The sequence below is a fragment of the Xiphophorus couchianus genome, chromosome 22 (genome assembly GCF_001444195.1).
Source record: "Xiphophorus couchianus chromosome 22, X_couchianus-1.0, whole genome shotgun sequence".
NCBI classification, from domain to species: domain Eukaryota; kingdom Metazoa; phylum Chordata; class Actinopteri; order Cyprinodontiformes; family Poeciliidae; genus Xiphophorus; species Xiphophorus couchianus.
The window spans coordinates 26,164,442-26,179,471 of NC_040249.1; the positions used below are offsets into that span (position 1 = coordinate 26,164,442).

Below are 15,030 nucleotides of genomic sequence, written 5' to 3' on the forward strand. Positions count from 1 at the left end.
ATGAAATCCTCATGCTGAACGGAGCTCGTGTTTTGGAGTGCGAGAGCTGTCTTTCCCCTCGTTTTCGAAAGCGAGAGCGGGTTTCTGCGAGTAATCCCTGATACCAATTCAGACTCCGTAATTGTAAAGCATCGCAGCAGGAAGTGAGGCAAGTCTCGGCTATCGACCGGCTTCAGTCTCATACTGAGCTAAAACACAAGGGTGGTGGCACTGCTGCTGAGAACATGTCAATTTTGCTCTTTAGAAAAGGAGCGCTGCTTGGAGGCTGAAAGCAAATCAACATGGCTATCGACCCAGGCAACCCAGCTCGGCAAATTGCACTCAAAGCGATGAACAAAACAACAAAAACCATCACTGGGCTGTTATTGACGAGCAACACTTTGGCTAGTGTGCCTCACTTCCAAATGAGGGAGGGATTCAAAAGACTCAAAGCCAGGAAAAAAATAAGAAGAAAAGGCTCAATCGACCATTCAAAGAGTATCCACTTGTAACAGAGTTTGAGCTGAGATATGACTAAAATGAGGCAAAGTCTTCAAGTTGAATTTGCTCAACAGTTGTAAACACCGGGGCATGCTGAGAGCTCACCACTCATGGAGAACGTGACATCATGGAGTCGACAAAAAGGGAGCAGTGAAGGTATGCAGGCGACGGCACAGGAAGGGAACGCGGCCAAACCTGCTTCTTCTTTTTAAGACCGATGAGCTTCTGTTACGTAAAAGTAAACAGAACAAATCTACCCTGTTCTACAACCGCGCTCCAGCTGACAGTGCCTCAGTTCATGCCTAAGACCAAATGATAGAGCACATGAATTGGCAACCATGTTACGACACACAGAAAAAAAGTCTTGAAATAAATTCAGTTTTTGATGCATCAACGTAATCTCACCTCGAATATTTACTGCAGGCGAAACATTAATATCTCATATCTTTTACAGTTTCCTTCAATTGTATTTTAAGTAGACAATATTAATCCAACATGTGTTTGCAGTTGTATTAAATGTATGGTTTCGTAAATGTCGTTGCTAGTGTTAGCCAACATGCAAAATGTAGCATTTTAGCAAATTTTAGAACATAAATAATTGCAGTACGCTGTTAGGAGGTAGCGCTAGAACCCTTCAAGCAAAACCTATTCTGATGTAGCCGTCTACGTTCTGAGGTTCAATTCACAATGTTGGGACATTTTCTGCGTCTTCTGCCTTTCTCTTTCCATCAATTTCCATTCGAATACTGCTAATAAAGCCCACTAGCACAACAGAAATCTTTAAAAAAAAAGCTAACCAACTTCCTGAAGCTAGCATGCTACCTAAAACTAGCATCCTTTGCATATGTTTTAACTTGCCAATGTCAGTTAATGTTAGTATTTTAGCTAATTCTAATTTAAAAGTTGCTGGAAGCACATTGGATGGTGTGGAAAATCATCCGTTGTCCATGCTGAGTTCTTGATGTATGAGATTGAAAATGATTCAATCTCATAATCTCAGTTGAATTCTTGAACAACATTTATTAATATCAAAATACAGCTGGTCCATTTGTCATGACACCTTTAGGAGGTAACAGACAAAATGGCACCCAAGAAGAGTTTGTAATGTTAGCCTCTATCTAAGCCACGCCCCAAAGAGGGCGTTCCCTAGTGTGTCATTTCCTCTAAGCATAACTCTCATTTCCATTTCCTAACATGTCATTCCTTTTAGGTTTAGCTTAGCAACTAGCTAAAAGAGATAGAAGGAAAACACAGAATTTATTCTCAACAATGGTGTAAGTTAATGTTAGCTAACTTGCCTGAGTTAGCATGTTAAAACAGTATAAAAAACATATATCTCAGAGGTAGATTTATTTAAATATAATTTTAGGCTGCAATAACTGATACGATTTTCTTAAAAATATTTTTAAACACAGGTTTTCTTTTCCCTGGTGAATAAATGCCCTCAAAGTCAACATTGGATTTTTCTTAAATTTTGAATGTGTTCAATAAGTATGTGGTCATACTTATTGTCCAGTATGCTATAATGCTATATAATTCTTGCGTTACCTTGTGTTTATGTGTTTCTACTATTACAAAGAGTTCCCACAACAGCGGTATTATCTCTAACTCAATAGTATGAGTTTGTCCCATGCATATATTGGTTAAAGTCTCGAAGTATGCAAGATGCTAACAATAGCAGCCCCAAAATCGAGTTCATTCTCAGTTTATCCTTCACTTGAGCCGTAAAGTGGAATCCAGTCCAGCTTAGATGTGAGAGAAATATAGCAAAGCATAAAAAGTATCAAACTTATATCTATTTTTATCTTCAAGCAATAAAAAAGTAAAAATGCATTAACATTTAAAAAAGGGGTTTTCATTTTTAATGCTCGTCTGCCACGGGGATTTGTTTGACTTCCTCTATCAATAAAACATTTAAAACACAATCTCTGTGTTTTAAAGGAGAAGGTAGACGTTTCCATGTGTCTTATTTGGAGAAGTGGAGCCGGCTTCAGAGCTCTCTCAGTAAAACCTGAAATTTGACATTTCGGGAAGTTCTTTCGGCGTGTAATTGGGTGCCAGCCTTGAACAAATAACCGTTTAAATAAAAGAACAGGCTGTTCAGTTTTTTCAGATAAAACCAAACAGTTCCATCTTTCATCACCCTACGTCGCATAGCCCTCAACGACATAGCGTGGAGATGCACATGCTCCGGCTGATTAAATATGACTACAGTCAGCATGTGTGGATCCAAGTGGTGCCAAACAGTAGTTGCACTACCTGATGAGTCAGCAGCCAGGAGGAGCTTATCCAGCATCACCAACCCTCTGGGTAGCTGTGCTAAACTGGGCTGTAATTCTGTTCTGTCCTGGAAAATTTAGGGGATTACGGAAAAATATGCAGGGTGTTTTTTTTTATGGTGATTTACTAATTACGGATCACCTCTTTCTTTCTTTTTGTCCCATTCCCAGTCTTTGCTTATTAAATTTGCTTTGTTTACTCTGGAAAAGATGAAAAATTTGTGCTTTCGGTGCTCCACTCTGCACATTTTGGGTGCAAAGCATGCCGGTGGGGTGGGGGGGGGGTGGGGGGGGGGGGGAGAAGGGAAAAAAAAGAGGGAAAAGTGCTTGTCCCAATTATGAATCCATTTGCAACGGTAGCTCTCTCTCTCGGATGTGATGGGGAGGAAATCCCAGAGAGCAAAAACCAAACAATGTGAGGGAATGAGGCACAGGAGAGGAGCCTGTCAGCGGCTGCTGATATCCATAAAGGCAATTTCACAACAGAACCTAATGACACAAAATGACAGAGAGTAATGGTGAGGTAATTAGAATCTGTGATGAGTGTGGAGAGAGTGTCAGGAGGATTAGAGAGCAGGGAGAGGTGTGCTTTTAAAGATCTTTTTAGAGATGTAAACAACTTGAAATAGGAACAGCACGGCCTTTGCCAGAAAAGTAAGACTTCACAGCTGTAACTATGTGGACTCTAATAGATTTTATTTGCTACAAAAATCTTTTAAAAAACATCTTTGCTGTATATGTATTGGTCTATCACATAAAAATAAGTCAGTGGTTATTATGTGACAAATTCTGGAATAGTTTACCTTTACAAGGCAAAATTAGAAAGAAATATACTGAGTATTTACTAAGAATGTTTATTTATTTACACCAACCTCAATTGGTTAACACGACACTTACAATACCCTTTTTTTTTTTCCTTTTTAAAGATTTTCTTCTATGCACATATGACATAAAGATATCTAAAGCACACACAGGTAAACGCGGGTAGTGTCAGTAGGAGCGCACTATTCTTTCCTGCAGAGTGTCTGTGATTTCTTCCGGGTTTTTCCGTCTCACTTTGTTTTGTTTGGGTGTATCAGCTCTCGGCTCAGCATGACAAAAACGGCCCTTTTCCAGCCGTAAACGCCGCTTTCTTCGAGCTCTGTTAAAAACCAACATGTTTTCTGGGGGTTTGCTCAGCAGAAAACCTCGGTAACCTCGGAAAAGTTCCGTTTTGACGTGATTTCACTCCGACCCGAGACACCTGTTGCTCCGGTTTCGACGGACAGGTGCTTTCCTCTGAAACAGGGAGCAGCTTCGGCTCCTCAGACCTGTCAAACTTGGATTAAACTTATTCTTTTATCGCGTGTGTTTTATTTTGGGTTTTTTTTTTTAACAACAGTGAGAAGTTGTTGCTGACATGAAAGTTACCGTAACTTTCGGGGACACCTCAGTGGTGGTTCCCTGTAAAGCTGGATGGACCGTCCGGGAATTAGTCGAACAAGCCACACGGAGGTACCGCAGGATAGTAGAGCAGGTAAGCCCTCTGTAAAAAATATATACATAACTTATTTATTAATATTCTTATATATATAACTATAGGAATGGTTTAGCTCCAATGACGCTTTATTTCATTCCAGTCGTGCTTGTCATTTTGTAACAAACGCCTCTCATACCTTAAACAAGGTGGTGGGTCACGTGACATGCCAGCGACTGTGTTTGTTATCCTCAAAGCTAACATAGCTAGCATTGGCTATCAGGTTTGATTGGCCTCCTCTCTGGCAAATTTTTATGTATTTCGAAAAGTATTTCTTCATTTCCACAAAACGTGCAGACATTTAAAGTGAGTGGTATGTCTTTTACAAACAGTATTTCAAAAAGAAAGTTACAGGACTTCTTTTAACTCCTCCAGTTTTATCTATTTGTTTTTCTTAACATTTGTATTCTAAATATTATTATAAGGAAATCTGCTACTACTTTGCAGTCCACACAACGTTTCATGGCAGGTGTTTAATTCAAGATTTTTAACATTTTTATTTATTCTCAGAGAATTCTGACTTTTTTGTCTCATAATTTGGACGTTCATTTTCTAACTTTTTCACCTCAAAATTATGACTTCAATCTCAGAATGTCATATTTAAGTAATATTTTACGTCATTGAATAAAGTCTGATTTTTTTCTTCATTTTTTTATTAAAATCCTGTTTCATACATAAGAGTTCACACCATTAAACAGATACTTTAGCACCTTTTGATTTAATAACATTATTTTGTCATTTTGGCTTAAGTGTTTCCAGCATATTAGCTCTTGATTTGGGTTGTAAAAGTTTTCAAAATCCTCTTCAGGTGGCTCCACCTGTCAGATTTAGTTTTCTCCTCCTCTTGGTCTTTCTACCTGTAACTCACCTTTTCTTCGTTTTGGTTTAAATGCCATTACAGGGGCATTTACTCAAATAGTGAAAGCTCATCTTTTCACTCCTAAAATAAGAAATCCCAAATCTGTGCTATTTGTAGCTGTTCCTCTAAATTCAGTAGATCTATCCAATCTTCTAGGTTTCAAATTAAAATGTACGGATGTAGACATTGACGGGACAAAACTGCAAATTTGTCGTAGCTAAACCAGGTTTCAGAACAAAGCCCTTAGTGCAAGTCTTTGAGTCTGAGCAAAAACGTGTGGTTTTTGGTCAGGTTTCTGGGTGTCTTATGGTGGCTGTGGTTTGCAGAAAGCTTGTTTATCCTGAGGAGTAATTTCTTTAAACCTTTTCCACACTGTTCCACTCTACGACTGAGTCATGATGTTCTCCACTCACTGTGCATTTGTAGGATGCAGCAAAGCCTTCATGTCCTCTGATCAGGATGCGGTGTGGCATGGAGCAAGAGGATGGAATGATTTTTCTGTCCTTATCCCTTGTTTTGAAAAGTAATTGAGACTTTCTAAACACGGAGTTCCTAACGAATCTGTGGAAAGTATGGGATATGAGGTATTTTTCATGTCTGGAAAGAATGGAAAATTATGCCTCACCTTGAAAGTTATAGAAAAATATTTGTATTTCCAGACCTTTTCCCCTATTGCTTAAATTTTGTTCTGCTTTCCCTCTGTTTTTCCCTGTCTTCCACTTATTTTTAAAATATTATTTCCATCCTTTCTTCCCTGTGTACTTCCTTTGTTTTCTTCCTTCAGTGTTTCCTTTCCTGTACCCTCTACCTTTCCTCCTTGTTTGCTCACTTCCAGTTTGTTGCTTTTGTAGCTTACGCATTTAAAACCCACCGGCTGTAGAAATATTTTCCGTAAATTTAAAGTGACTGTCTCTATTTTGTATTTTAAAGCATATACAGAACTAGATGTGGAGTTTTTCTGCATAGGAAACCCTGCAAGGATGTTTACATCCACACAAAGACACAAATCCTCAGTCATCTGCGTCCTCACCGTTGCGATCTCTCCAACATTAATCATCCTGCCAGGCTGACCTTTTTATTAATCAGCGGCTTGCGTGCATGCTGTCTTTGCGTGATAGCGTGCTGGCGTGTGTCTCGACGAGGATGCATGTGTTTCTGGTGGCAGACTCTGCTGTCTACCTGTACAATAGCTCGTGGTTTAAGCCCCGATATCTCGGCGGGCAGGTGGAAGTTGTGTTTGATGTCTTCAATGTGGCCGCAGCTGGAGAGGTGCGTGGTGGACAGGAGGCTTTGTCCTGTGAGTGATTGGGGATTAGGATTGGTGACAGGCCCCCCGTTCTTATCGGTTGGCTGGTGCCCGCTCAGCCTGCCCACACTCCCTCCCTCGGGCGCAGAGTTTCCGGTTCGGAGAAGCCTTGGAAGCACGGATTGAAGGAGCGATTGGATGGCACACCTAGATGGCTACAGACGCACACCCACACACACACACACACGGCAGCACTCATCCCTCTCAGTGATCCCCTGAGCTGTGGAGTGTTTGCTTCACCAACAGCAGCAGCCAAGCCCTCTTCGCCCAGAGGGTCCCTGTTGACTCTGAGTGCGACACGCTGCGGCGCACAAGCTGCACCAGGCTAAACGCGACCGTGTGATTAGAATGCACCCGGGTCTTGATTGCTTTTCACAGAGCATGTTAATTAGCCGCTGATGCAAGACACTGACTCAGCAGTCCATGGCCTCTGCGCAGTATAAGGACAGTCCGGCTCGGCTCCAAGAGATGGGAGCAGATTAGCTGCCAGCAGAACCCATTTAGCGCCAGCATTAACTGCACGTTTCTCCACTTGCTGACCTCTCCGCTGACAGCAGGGGCCGCATCAAGAACCTGCTGATAGTCACCGCGGGCGTGAGGATGTGCATTCTGTAGAGTCCCGCTGAGGTTTCCCACAATGCCGTGTGTAGACCATACTAATTAGCAGTTTATTCAAACGTGTTCTCAGCTATGCCTCATGTTCAGCTACTTTCATTGCCACATTGTTGAGGAAACTATAGCTTATTATAAAGTGTAATCTGGAAGAGGTGTGTTTGCACATTATCAGAGTGGTGATACAGTCAGTAGAAATGTTTCTGCTGCATAAGATGGGGGGGGAAATAGAAGATTGTGGGAGTGTGTGGAGTTTACACCTAGGATGTTATGACATATGAAGCTCTGTACAAAAGAATGTTTATTTATATTTTTTGGTTTGAAAATGGGAAATCAGTATATCGAGGAATTCTCCATAAGTTTTGTCTATTACTAAAAAAGAAGCAAAACATGGCAGAAATCTCTTGAACTAAACTGGTGTTTGGCATTTTTTCAGTTTAATTTTGAGAAGGATGTCTGAATGTTCAAATATTAAGGTCATAAACAAGATGTCTCACAGAAATGTGAAGATCTGACCTTCAGTTGTATTGAATTCTGGAAAAAATAAATGATTTTGATTACATATAAACAATAACAACCATTTTTTAAATCAAACAAAATGTTTTTATTTCTAGCTTAGCAAAGGCTCTTGTGATTTTTTTTTTGTTGTTGCACATTTCCAATAAAAGTAGAAACTGATCAGCCGTTTTTCTGATTGTGATTGATATAAACTTATCATATGAAAGCATTTTAGGGTTTTGGTAACTTCTTTGGCATCTTGCGGTTTGCTTACAATATTACCTTGCTTGGCGAGTTAAACCTGGGTATGTTAGTGTTAATTTTGAGCACCCAATTTTAATTAGTCAGCTATAATCTTCTCTGAAGGCCTCAGACTGCTCTTTGTATCTCACCAGGCATACCAAACTGAATATTAAAATAAATATCCTGTACTATGTTGGATTTTTTGCCTTGAAGGTCAACAGACAGAGTTCCTACTTCTCTGCGGAAGCTGGTGGCATGCAACATTATAAAGCAGATGTGATTCCTTATTAGCTGATAAGAGATTTTACTTCCTGATACAGAGGATTTTTCTGCCACATTGGCCTACCACAGTGTACTCCTTTGGAATTTATGGTTGGTTTTTTTCAGATATAAAATGCAAATGTTTGGTTCAGCTCCCTTTTAAAGTGACACCCCTAAGTATAATCTTGTACAGCACACTACCTGTTGAAGTGGTTGTGTAATGTGTGTATCCCAGTAAAGAAAAAAAAAAAAACTCTGTAAAAAAAAATGAGTAAATGTACTATTACTGTATATACTGTAAAAATATGCAAGATTTCAGCTATTAAACAGAAATATTTCAGTGTACCAGCTGGTGATGTATTGTGAAAATACAGAAAATTTGTACTTTTGGATTAACAGAAATGTGAATAAATCAAACATGATGAACTATTAAATGACAGTAAAGAACATTACAATTTTGTTTTTGAGTTCATGGAAATGTTTGTAAAAGCAACAGGATCTTTCATATATAGCTTTAATCAAAACTGTATTTTTTTTTTCAATCCCCACGTTTCTCTAACTGCCATCTTTTCATCATCTCTGTTTTTCTCTCGCCTTTAAACACCACCATCAATTGGTCCAACTTGAGAATAAGTCCTCATCGACGCGTTCATTAAAGGAATAATTTTTTTTTTTTATCACAGCTAAGCCCACACCGTGCTCTTACAGCTTCATAATGACACATTCTTCTGAGGATCAAAGTGTGAAATAGCACCAGCGCTTCACAGAATTTAGCTCCACTAATCGCTGCAGCGCGCCGTCGCCCTCTCGGGATGACGTGTTTTGCTCGCCGGTGGGTGGGAGAGGAAGGAGAGATATCACTTCTAAATGATGGGGGACTTAGGAGTGTAATTTGCAGGGAGTTTACTCTTCTAACCGCCATGGTAATTCTCCTCTGCAGTTGACTGAGTTTCAGCTCCTTTTTGTTATTTATTTTCTGGGGATAGTGAAGGTATTACAAGGGATTCAGTCTGAGGAACTTCAGAGGAACTTTTTATTCCCTTTTTTTCCTCCCTGCAGCTTATTTTTGCCTGGAAAGTGACATGTATTCACTGTTAGATGGAGAAAAGAGTGTTTATCTGGGGTTTGCTTAAACTCTCCTGCAGAGGTGATCCTCATTAACTCCGGAGCATTAATCTTCTGCTTTAATCCTGTGATCTGGTGAAGTCCCTCTTCTTGAAAAGCACACTCATTCCTCTTTATTTCCATTAAGCTGTGTGATATGTTGTCATCCCAAAACAGACAATTAAGATTCTTCCTACCTTACAGCTTTGGTTAAAATTTTATATACACTCATTATTGGCATAAGAGGAGTCAAGGTGAGGCTTTCGAATGAACAAACATTTTCTTCAATGTCAAACATGATGGTGACGGCATCATTCTGTGGGACTGTCTTGTTGTATTGAAGCATTGAGCACAAAAATATTGATGATTCAAAAATAATCTGTTTATTCTATGGGGAAATTAAATGTTAAAAATCATTTTTGCAAGTATCTTCAGCATTGTTGTTAATGGTGATTCTCTGGACAGGGAGGATCTGAGGTAGCAGTCAGTCTCGCAACAAATCTGAAGAGGCCTCTGACTGAAGTCTGTTCCTGTCGTGTCATGCTAACAGCTCAGTTTTTCATACATTTCAGATTAAAGAAAAGTTAAAAAAAACAGCTCAATCTTTAGCGCCTTGTTTAAAAAAAGTAATTAAGATTGTTTCATAAATTGTTGAAATGCATAATTAAAAGACCAAAATTAGTGCAATATCCACACCCATGATGAGTGTATGGCCTTATGCCAAAAGTGCAAATGTTGCGTCTTGCTATTGCTCTGCTACAAGGCATGAATGTCTGGTTAGGAGAGGAAGAATGCAGGGAGACAGTCCAGTTGGACCTGCTTTTCTGGCCAGCTGGGAATACTATGTCTACTTGCCTTTTTGAAACATACTTGCTACTATTATGTGCCATCACTAGGCAATTAAAATAGATAAATATAGAGAGAATTTTGTAATTTCCATTGACTGATACTACGTTTATGTACGAATGAATGAACTGTTCAAAACTAATCTTCACTCTTGGCTTTGCTCATTGCTTTCAGCCTTTTCCTTCCTTTGTCTGTCTAGTTGGTGTGCTCTCACATTCCACCTAGTTGACCTGAACCTTGGGCTACCATACCATAAACCTGTTTGTCTGAAACCTGCTGTGTATTTAGCTACTATCTGAGGCTAGATGCTTTGGTTAGAGGGTGTAGCACTGAGAAAAAGGCTTTTGTTTCTGTTGATAAATCTAAAACTCCTAGCAATGTGATTTGAGAGATGCACATTGTGGAAAATTCAAAATCCTCTATTTTAGCATTAAGACACAGAAGAGCTGGGATGAAGCTAATCAAAATAGGGCTTAGCCTCCCAGGCTTACAGCCCATATAAACTAATTTAATTGCTAATGCGTTTGTGTACTACTCTTCTTATTTGTATGTATGGTTTCTAACAGGCCATTTACTTCTGTAAACATTATTATGAACTTGTATGATTTATTTGCTTTGCTCACATCTTTCTTGTAAGTATAAATTGTTCCTATAAAGGCTAAATTCTATGGACATTACCTTGTTTGTTTTCTGGTTTATTGTTTTTCTATTAAAATCTTCTTCAGCTGCATGAAATGCCACAGCCTGTGCATTTATAGACTGGATCACAAAAAGAGGAAGATGGCATTGTTCTTAAACTTCTCTGTTGATTTTTCTGGGGTAAACAGATTCCAGATTGTGGCGCAATCAAAAGTGAATTGACTTCAGTCTCCTTTTTTTTGTTGTCTCTGGGTGTGTGCCCTTGAACTGGGCGGGAATGTGCCCACACTTCTCACGGAACAAAAAAAACCTGAACGTGTATCTCCACCTCTACGTCATACCAGAGGTATCTACAACCTCTGTAGATACTCTCAACATGCTGTGTCATGCAGCAGGTACAGTGTAGTGTTCAGGTTTTGCTTCAGAAACCCTTACCTGCTCAGCAAAGTGGTTATTTAATTTCCCTTTGGAATCAATAAAGTATATTTGAATTTGAAACCAGAAGAACACCAGCCACACGGTAGTACTGACGGTGGTTGGCATTTGAGGAACCCATTGGAAACAAAGACCTCATTGTCTCTATGTTTAGAAGTTGCCACTTTTGCGTATCAGCTGTATGTCAAGTGTTGGTGTTGGTGAATAAGTTGCTTTTCAGCAAAGTGGTTATTTAATTTCCTTTTGGTGAAGACAACTCTTAATGCTTCGGTGTAGAAAAGCATTTTGGACAATGTCATCCACAACCTTATGGGTCCAGTTTGGGAAAGTTGTCTTCATGTTCCAACATGGCTGAACAAAACAAGCTCCTGAATGACATGGATGAGTCTGTTTGATGTGCGTGACCTGCATGAGTTCTAACATCAAACTAACAAAATACCTTTTTAATGAGTGGAAGCAGAGATTGCAAGATCTTCACCCTCAAATCCATGTCTGACATTAGAAACACACTTAGAAAAATGGTCTAGAAATTCCCAAAAAGAGGCTCTTAATACTCGTGTAAAGTCTTCCTAGCGTTAAAGCTGCTTTGGCTGCAGTTTTCCAGGCTTCACCTGTAAAGGTGGTGAAGAATGATGAGGCTATTATCCAACTAAGTTGCTAAGGCAAAGTAACTGGACATTGTTCTTATTGTCAAACCACAGAAAGTGACGAAAGTTATAGATGTAGCAACCCCAAATGACAGCAGCATAATGAAGATGAAAAGCTCCAGAAATACCAATGAAGAAGTTATGGAAATGTGAGTCTTAAGTGTTCCCAGTGGTAATTGGAGAACTCTGGACTGTGACCTCCAAACATGGAGAGTGCTTCCTGGCGTCCAGCATGTTTCAATAATAACACTAGAGACGTCTGGGAACAGCTAAAATGTTACTGACCAGAGTTTTCAATAACTTCTGCCTTCGTGTTTCTTTCCCATCTTTTTGTGCTTCACTTTCTTGAGTCCGAAAGGCATCTATTCTAAGGACAAGCTAGTATTTTCAGTCCAGAAACACCAACAAGCAGAATGCATTTTTATACACTTGATAAGTGAAGTCAGATGAAGATCAGAGGCAGATGATTTGGGGAATATATAGATATGTTTTTTGTAATTTATTTTCTGTTGAATCAAAAATAAATATGTCATCTGTGTGCTGCTTGATCTTCCTGTGTGTCCTTCCCTTGTTGTTATTGCAGATAAGAATTTGTTCTTAATAGCTCACCTGATTAAATGACAAATAAAAAAACCTGGATGCTTTTTATGTTTTATAGTCCTTTGAAGGAAAAATGCACACATCTTTTCTGGAGTTTAAATTTCTTCCCTTTACAGTGTCATGGTTGTATTATTCTTTTATGGATGTAATGGACTCATGCTATTAATTTTAAGATTTGGTAGTGTTTATTCAAATGTCTTATCGTGATCATTATATATTTCCCCCCATAGCAACATGGAGAGGTTCCTGTGAACATCCACCACTTGGAGTACACAGATGGAGGGATCCTGGACGTTGACGACCTGCTCAGTGATCTGGTGGAAGACAGAGAGAAGGTGAGGAGGACACACTTTTAAACTGACACCTGATGCACAGCTCAGTAAAGCACCTGATGTTGCTTTACTGTGGGATGTAAAGCAACATCACAGAAAAGTATCTGTCACAGAAAAGTATCTGTCACTGGGGATGGTGCCTGCAGTGGATATTTTTGTTTCAGCCTTGCAGAATGACAGGGACAGTACTTGTAAATCTAAGCATTCCTTGTAATTATTTGTTGGAACTTTAATACAAAACATGACAAGAAGATTATTTTTCTTGATTTGTCATGCTTGTGCTGTTCCAGATTGTCCTTCGTCTCAAAGTAAATTCTACAGATCTTCCACAATCCATACTCATAGGTTTGGAGTCTGGATGAACAATGAGTTGTGAACATTTGGTCACATGAAAGCCAAATGAAATGGAATATTCAGTCTTCTGTAATGCTGTTATACCCGTTGTTTTAGACTGGATCTTTATTTAGATGTTGGTGTGTGTTTTCCAGCTTTATATTACACACTCTTGGTAGTGTTACCATTTTTGACTAACTCTATGTTCTTGAATTATGTCATTCCAAAAATATTTATGCCCTATTTACTTCTTAGACACAGGCTTTATTGTTTTAGTTTTCTTTATAGACCATAACTTGTGTCTGGCTTTTAGAATCAATTCGGCCACAAATGTTACCTGATGTTCTGTTTTTTTAAGTGATTACAGATGTGGCTGAATAAATGCTTGACTCTAACCAGCAGCTCTCGGGCGCATCTCAATCAGGGCTTTCAAAATGATCAATTATTCAACATAAGCAATACAAAAAAGAGCTTTTCTTTTTATGATGATCATTTGCTTCAAATTCAAAACAAATTGAGTCAATTTGCCTAATTGTTTTGCTCCAGGCAAGGCTGACAGTCAAAACCGTGAGCTGGCCCTGGAAGTTTAAAACTCCTTAGAGACTTTGTGACCTCTAGTTGTCAGACAAAAGTGTTGTTGGCAGCATTTCCTACAAACAAGACTAGCAGGAAAACCTCTGGGTAAGCCTTAAAGCAAGCTGTTCTGCAGGGTGGCGGCTCCAAAGCTGAGCAGCTCTACAAACATGGCGAAGCATCTTAAGGATTGACTCTATGATGTTTATGAGAAACTTAAAAGAGGTCAGACATGTTTATGTATCTACAACAGCCGTGTATTAAACACACTGGACAGCATGAGTTAACATTTTCTGTTTAAATATAAGAAACTCACCGACAGCCATATGAATATTCGTGCCCCTGCACGTATGAACTGATGCAAGGTGAATGATAAATATTAACGGGCTCCATTGGAACAAAAAAAAAAACAGTAACTCATAGAGATGCAAAAGTGATGAAAAAATAGACAACTTTAAGTTATATTTTGTTTCTAAAAGGCTGCTGGACTTCTTCCTATGTATTAACTTCACACCAATTAACAGTTTTTTCCGATAGTTAATTAATTTAATGAAATAAATGAATTATCGGGTATTGGGGAAGTCCGCAGTCTTCCCCATTACATTTATTTGTTGAGAGCCTTAGTTTTCTAATTTTGAGAAACGTTGAAAACATCAACATTTGTAGAAATAAAAGCTTGAATAATCAGTTTCAGTTTAATTGATTATTACCTTTGTGAAATGTTTGGATGAGCTTCAGCCCCCTCCTCTTTTTAGGCTCCCCTTCCATTTTATTCTTTTTGTATTAGCAGCTGATGAAAGGATAGCAGCTGAAAGAGGACAAGCCTCCGTGATCTTCCCAACTTGCCAGTCATTGGACTTTATCTCCAGTCTTCAAAATGACGTCGCCTGTCCTAGATTAATGAGCTGTGCCTGACATTCTTGATTAGCCCCACTTCCTTTTGTTTGTCTACATTTTTATTACCTCGCCTCCTCCAGCAGATATATTGTTAGCGTTTTTTTTTTGTCTTGTTATTGTGGCCGATGCTGTTTCGCCATCAATCATACAGGAGTGGGCCCAGCGTGAGGGCCCTCCGCCGCTCAGCGTGGGCCCTGTGTTAGCCACGGATGCTAATGAGAGATAATGGTTAGTTATTTGTACTCCTAGTGCTCAGCATTGCCGCGAGTCCAGACCTCTTTATCTGGGCAAACCCTCGACTATTATTCAGCTCACAGACACGTTTCAGCTGTCCGCCGCGTCTGTGCTGAACTCCAGTGGCAGCCCGCGGGGCACCATGTTGGCGCGTACGCAACGATGCGCCACTGGTGGTTGATGAGGGCGGAGATGAGGGGGCGGCTGTGATTTGATTACAGCTCAGGCCCCCTGCATCTGCGGCGTGCTCGCGAGCATACACAGCAGCGTGCGTGGACAAAGTGTTCGTTAACCCCCCATCTTGAGACACAGGCCACCAGCCTGCTGATGAATATT

The 15,030-nt window shown here is 39.7% G+C and overlaps 1 protein-coding gene across 2 annotated transcripts in view; it reads left to right on the forward strand.

Moving 5' to 3' along the window:
• The first annotated feature begins 3,778 nt into the window (after nt 1–3,778).
• The window catches only part of pard3ba (par-3 family cell polarity regulator beta a), a 133,467-nt gene continuing 122,215 nt past the window's right edge, over nt 3,779–15,030 (forward strand). The window contains exons 1-2 of one of the 2 annotated variants that reach the window (XM_028007345.1): nt 3,779–4,275; nt 12,556–12,660. In XM_028007345.1, the coding sequence (XP_027863146.1) occupies nt 4,159–4,275; nt 12,556–12,660 (222 nt within the window). In that variant the 5' untranslated portion in view covers nt 3,779–4,158. The remainder of the gene's footprint in view (nt 4,276–12,555; nt 12,661–15,030) is intronic. The other variant, XM_028007346.1, reaches the window with a different exon arrangement.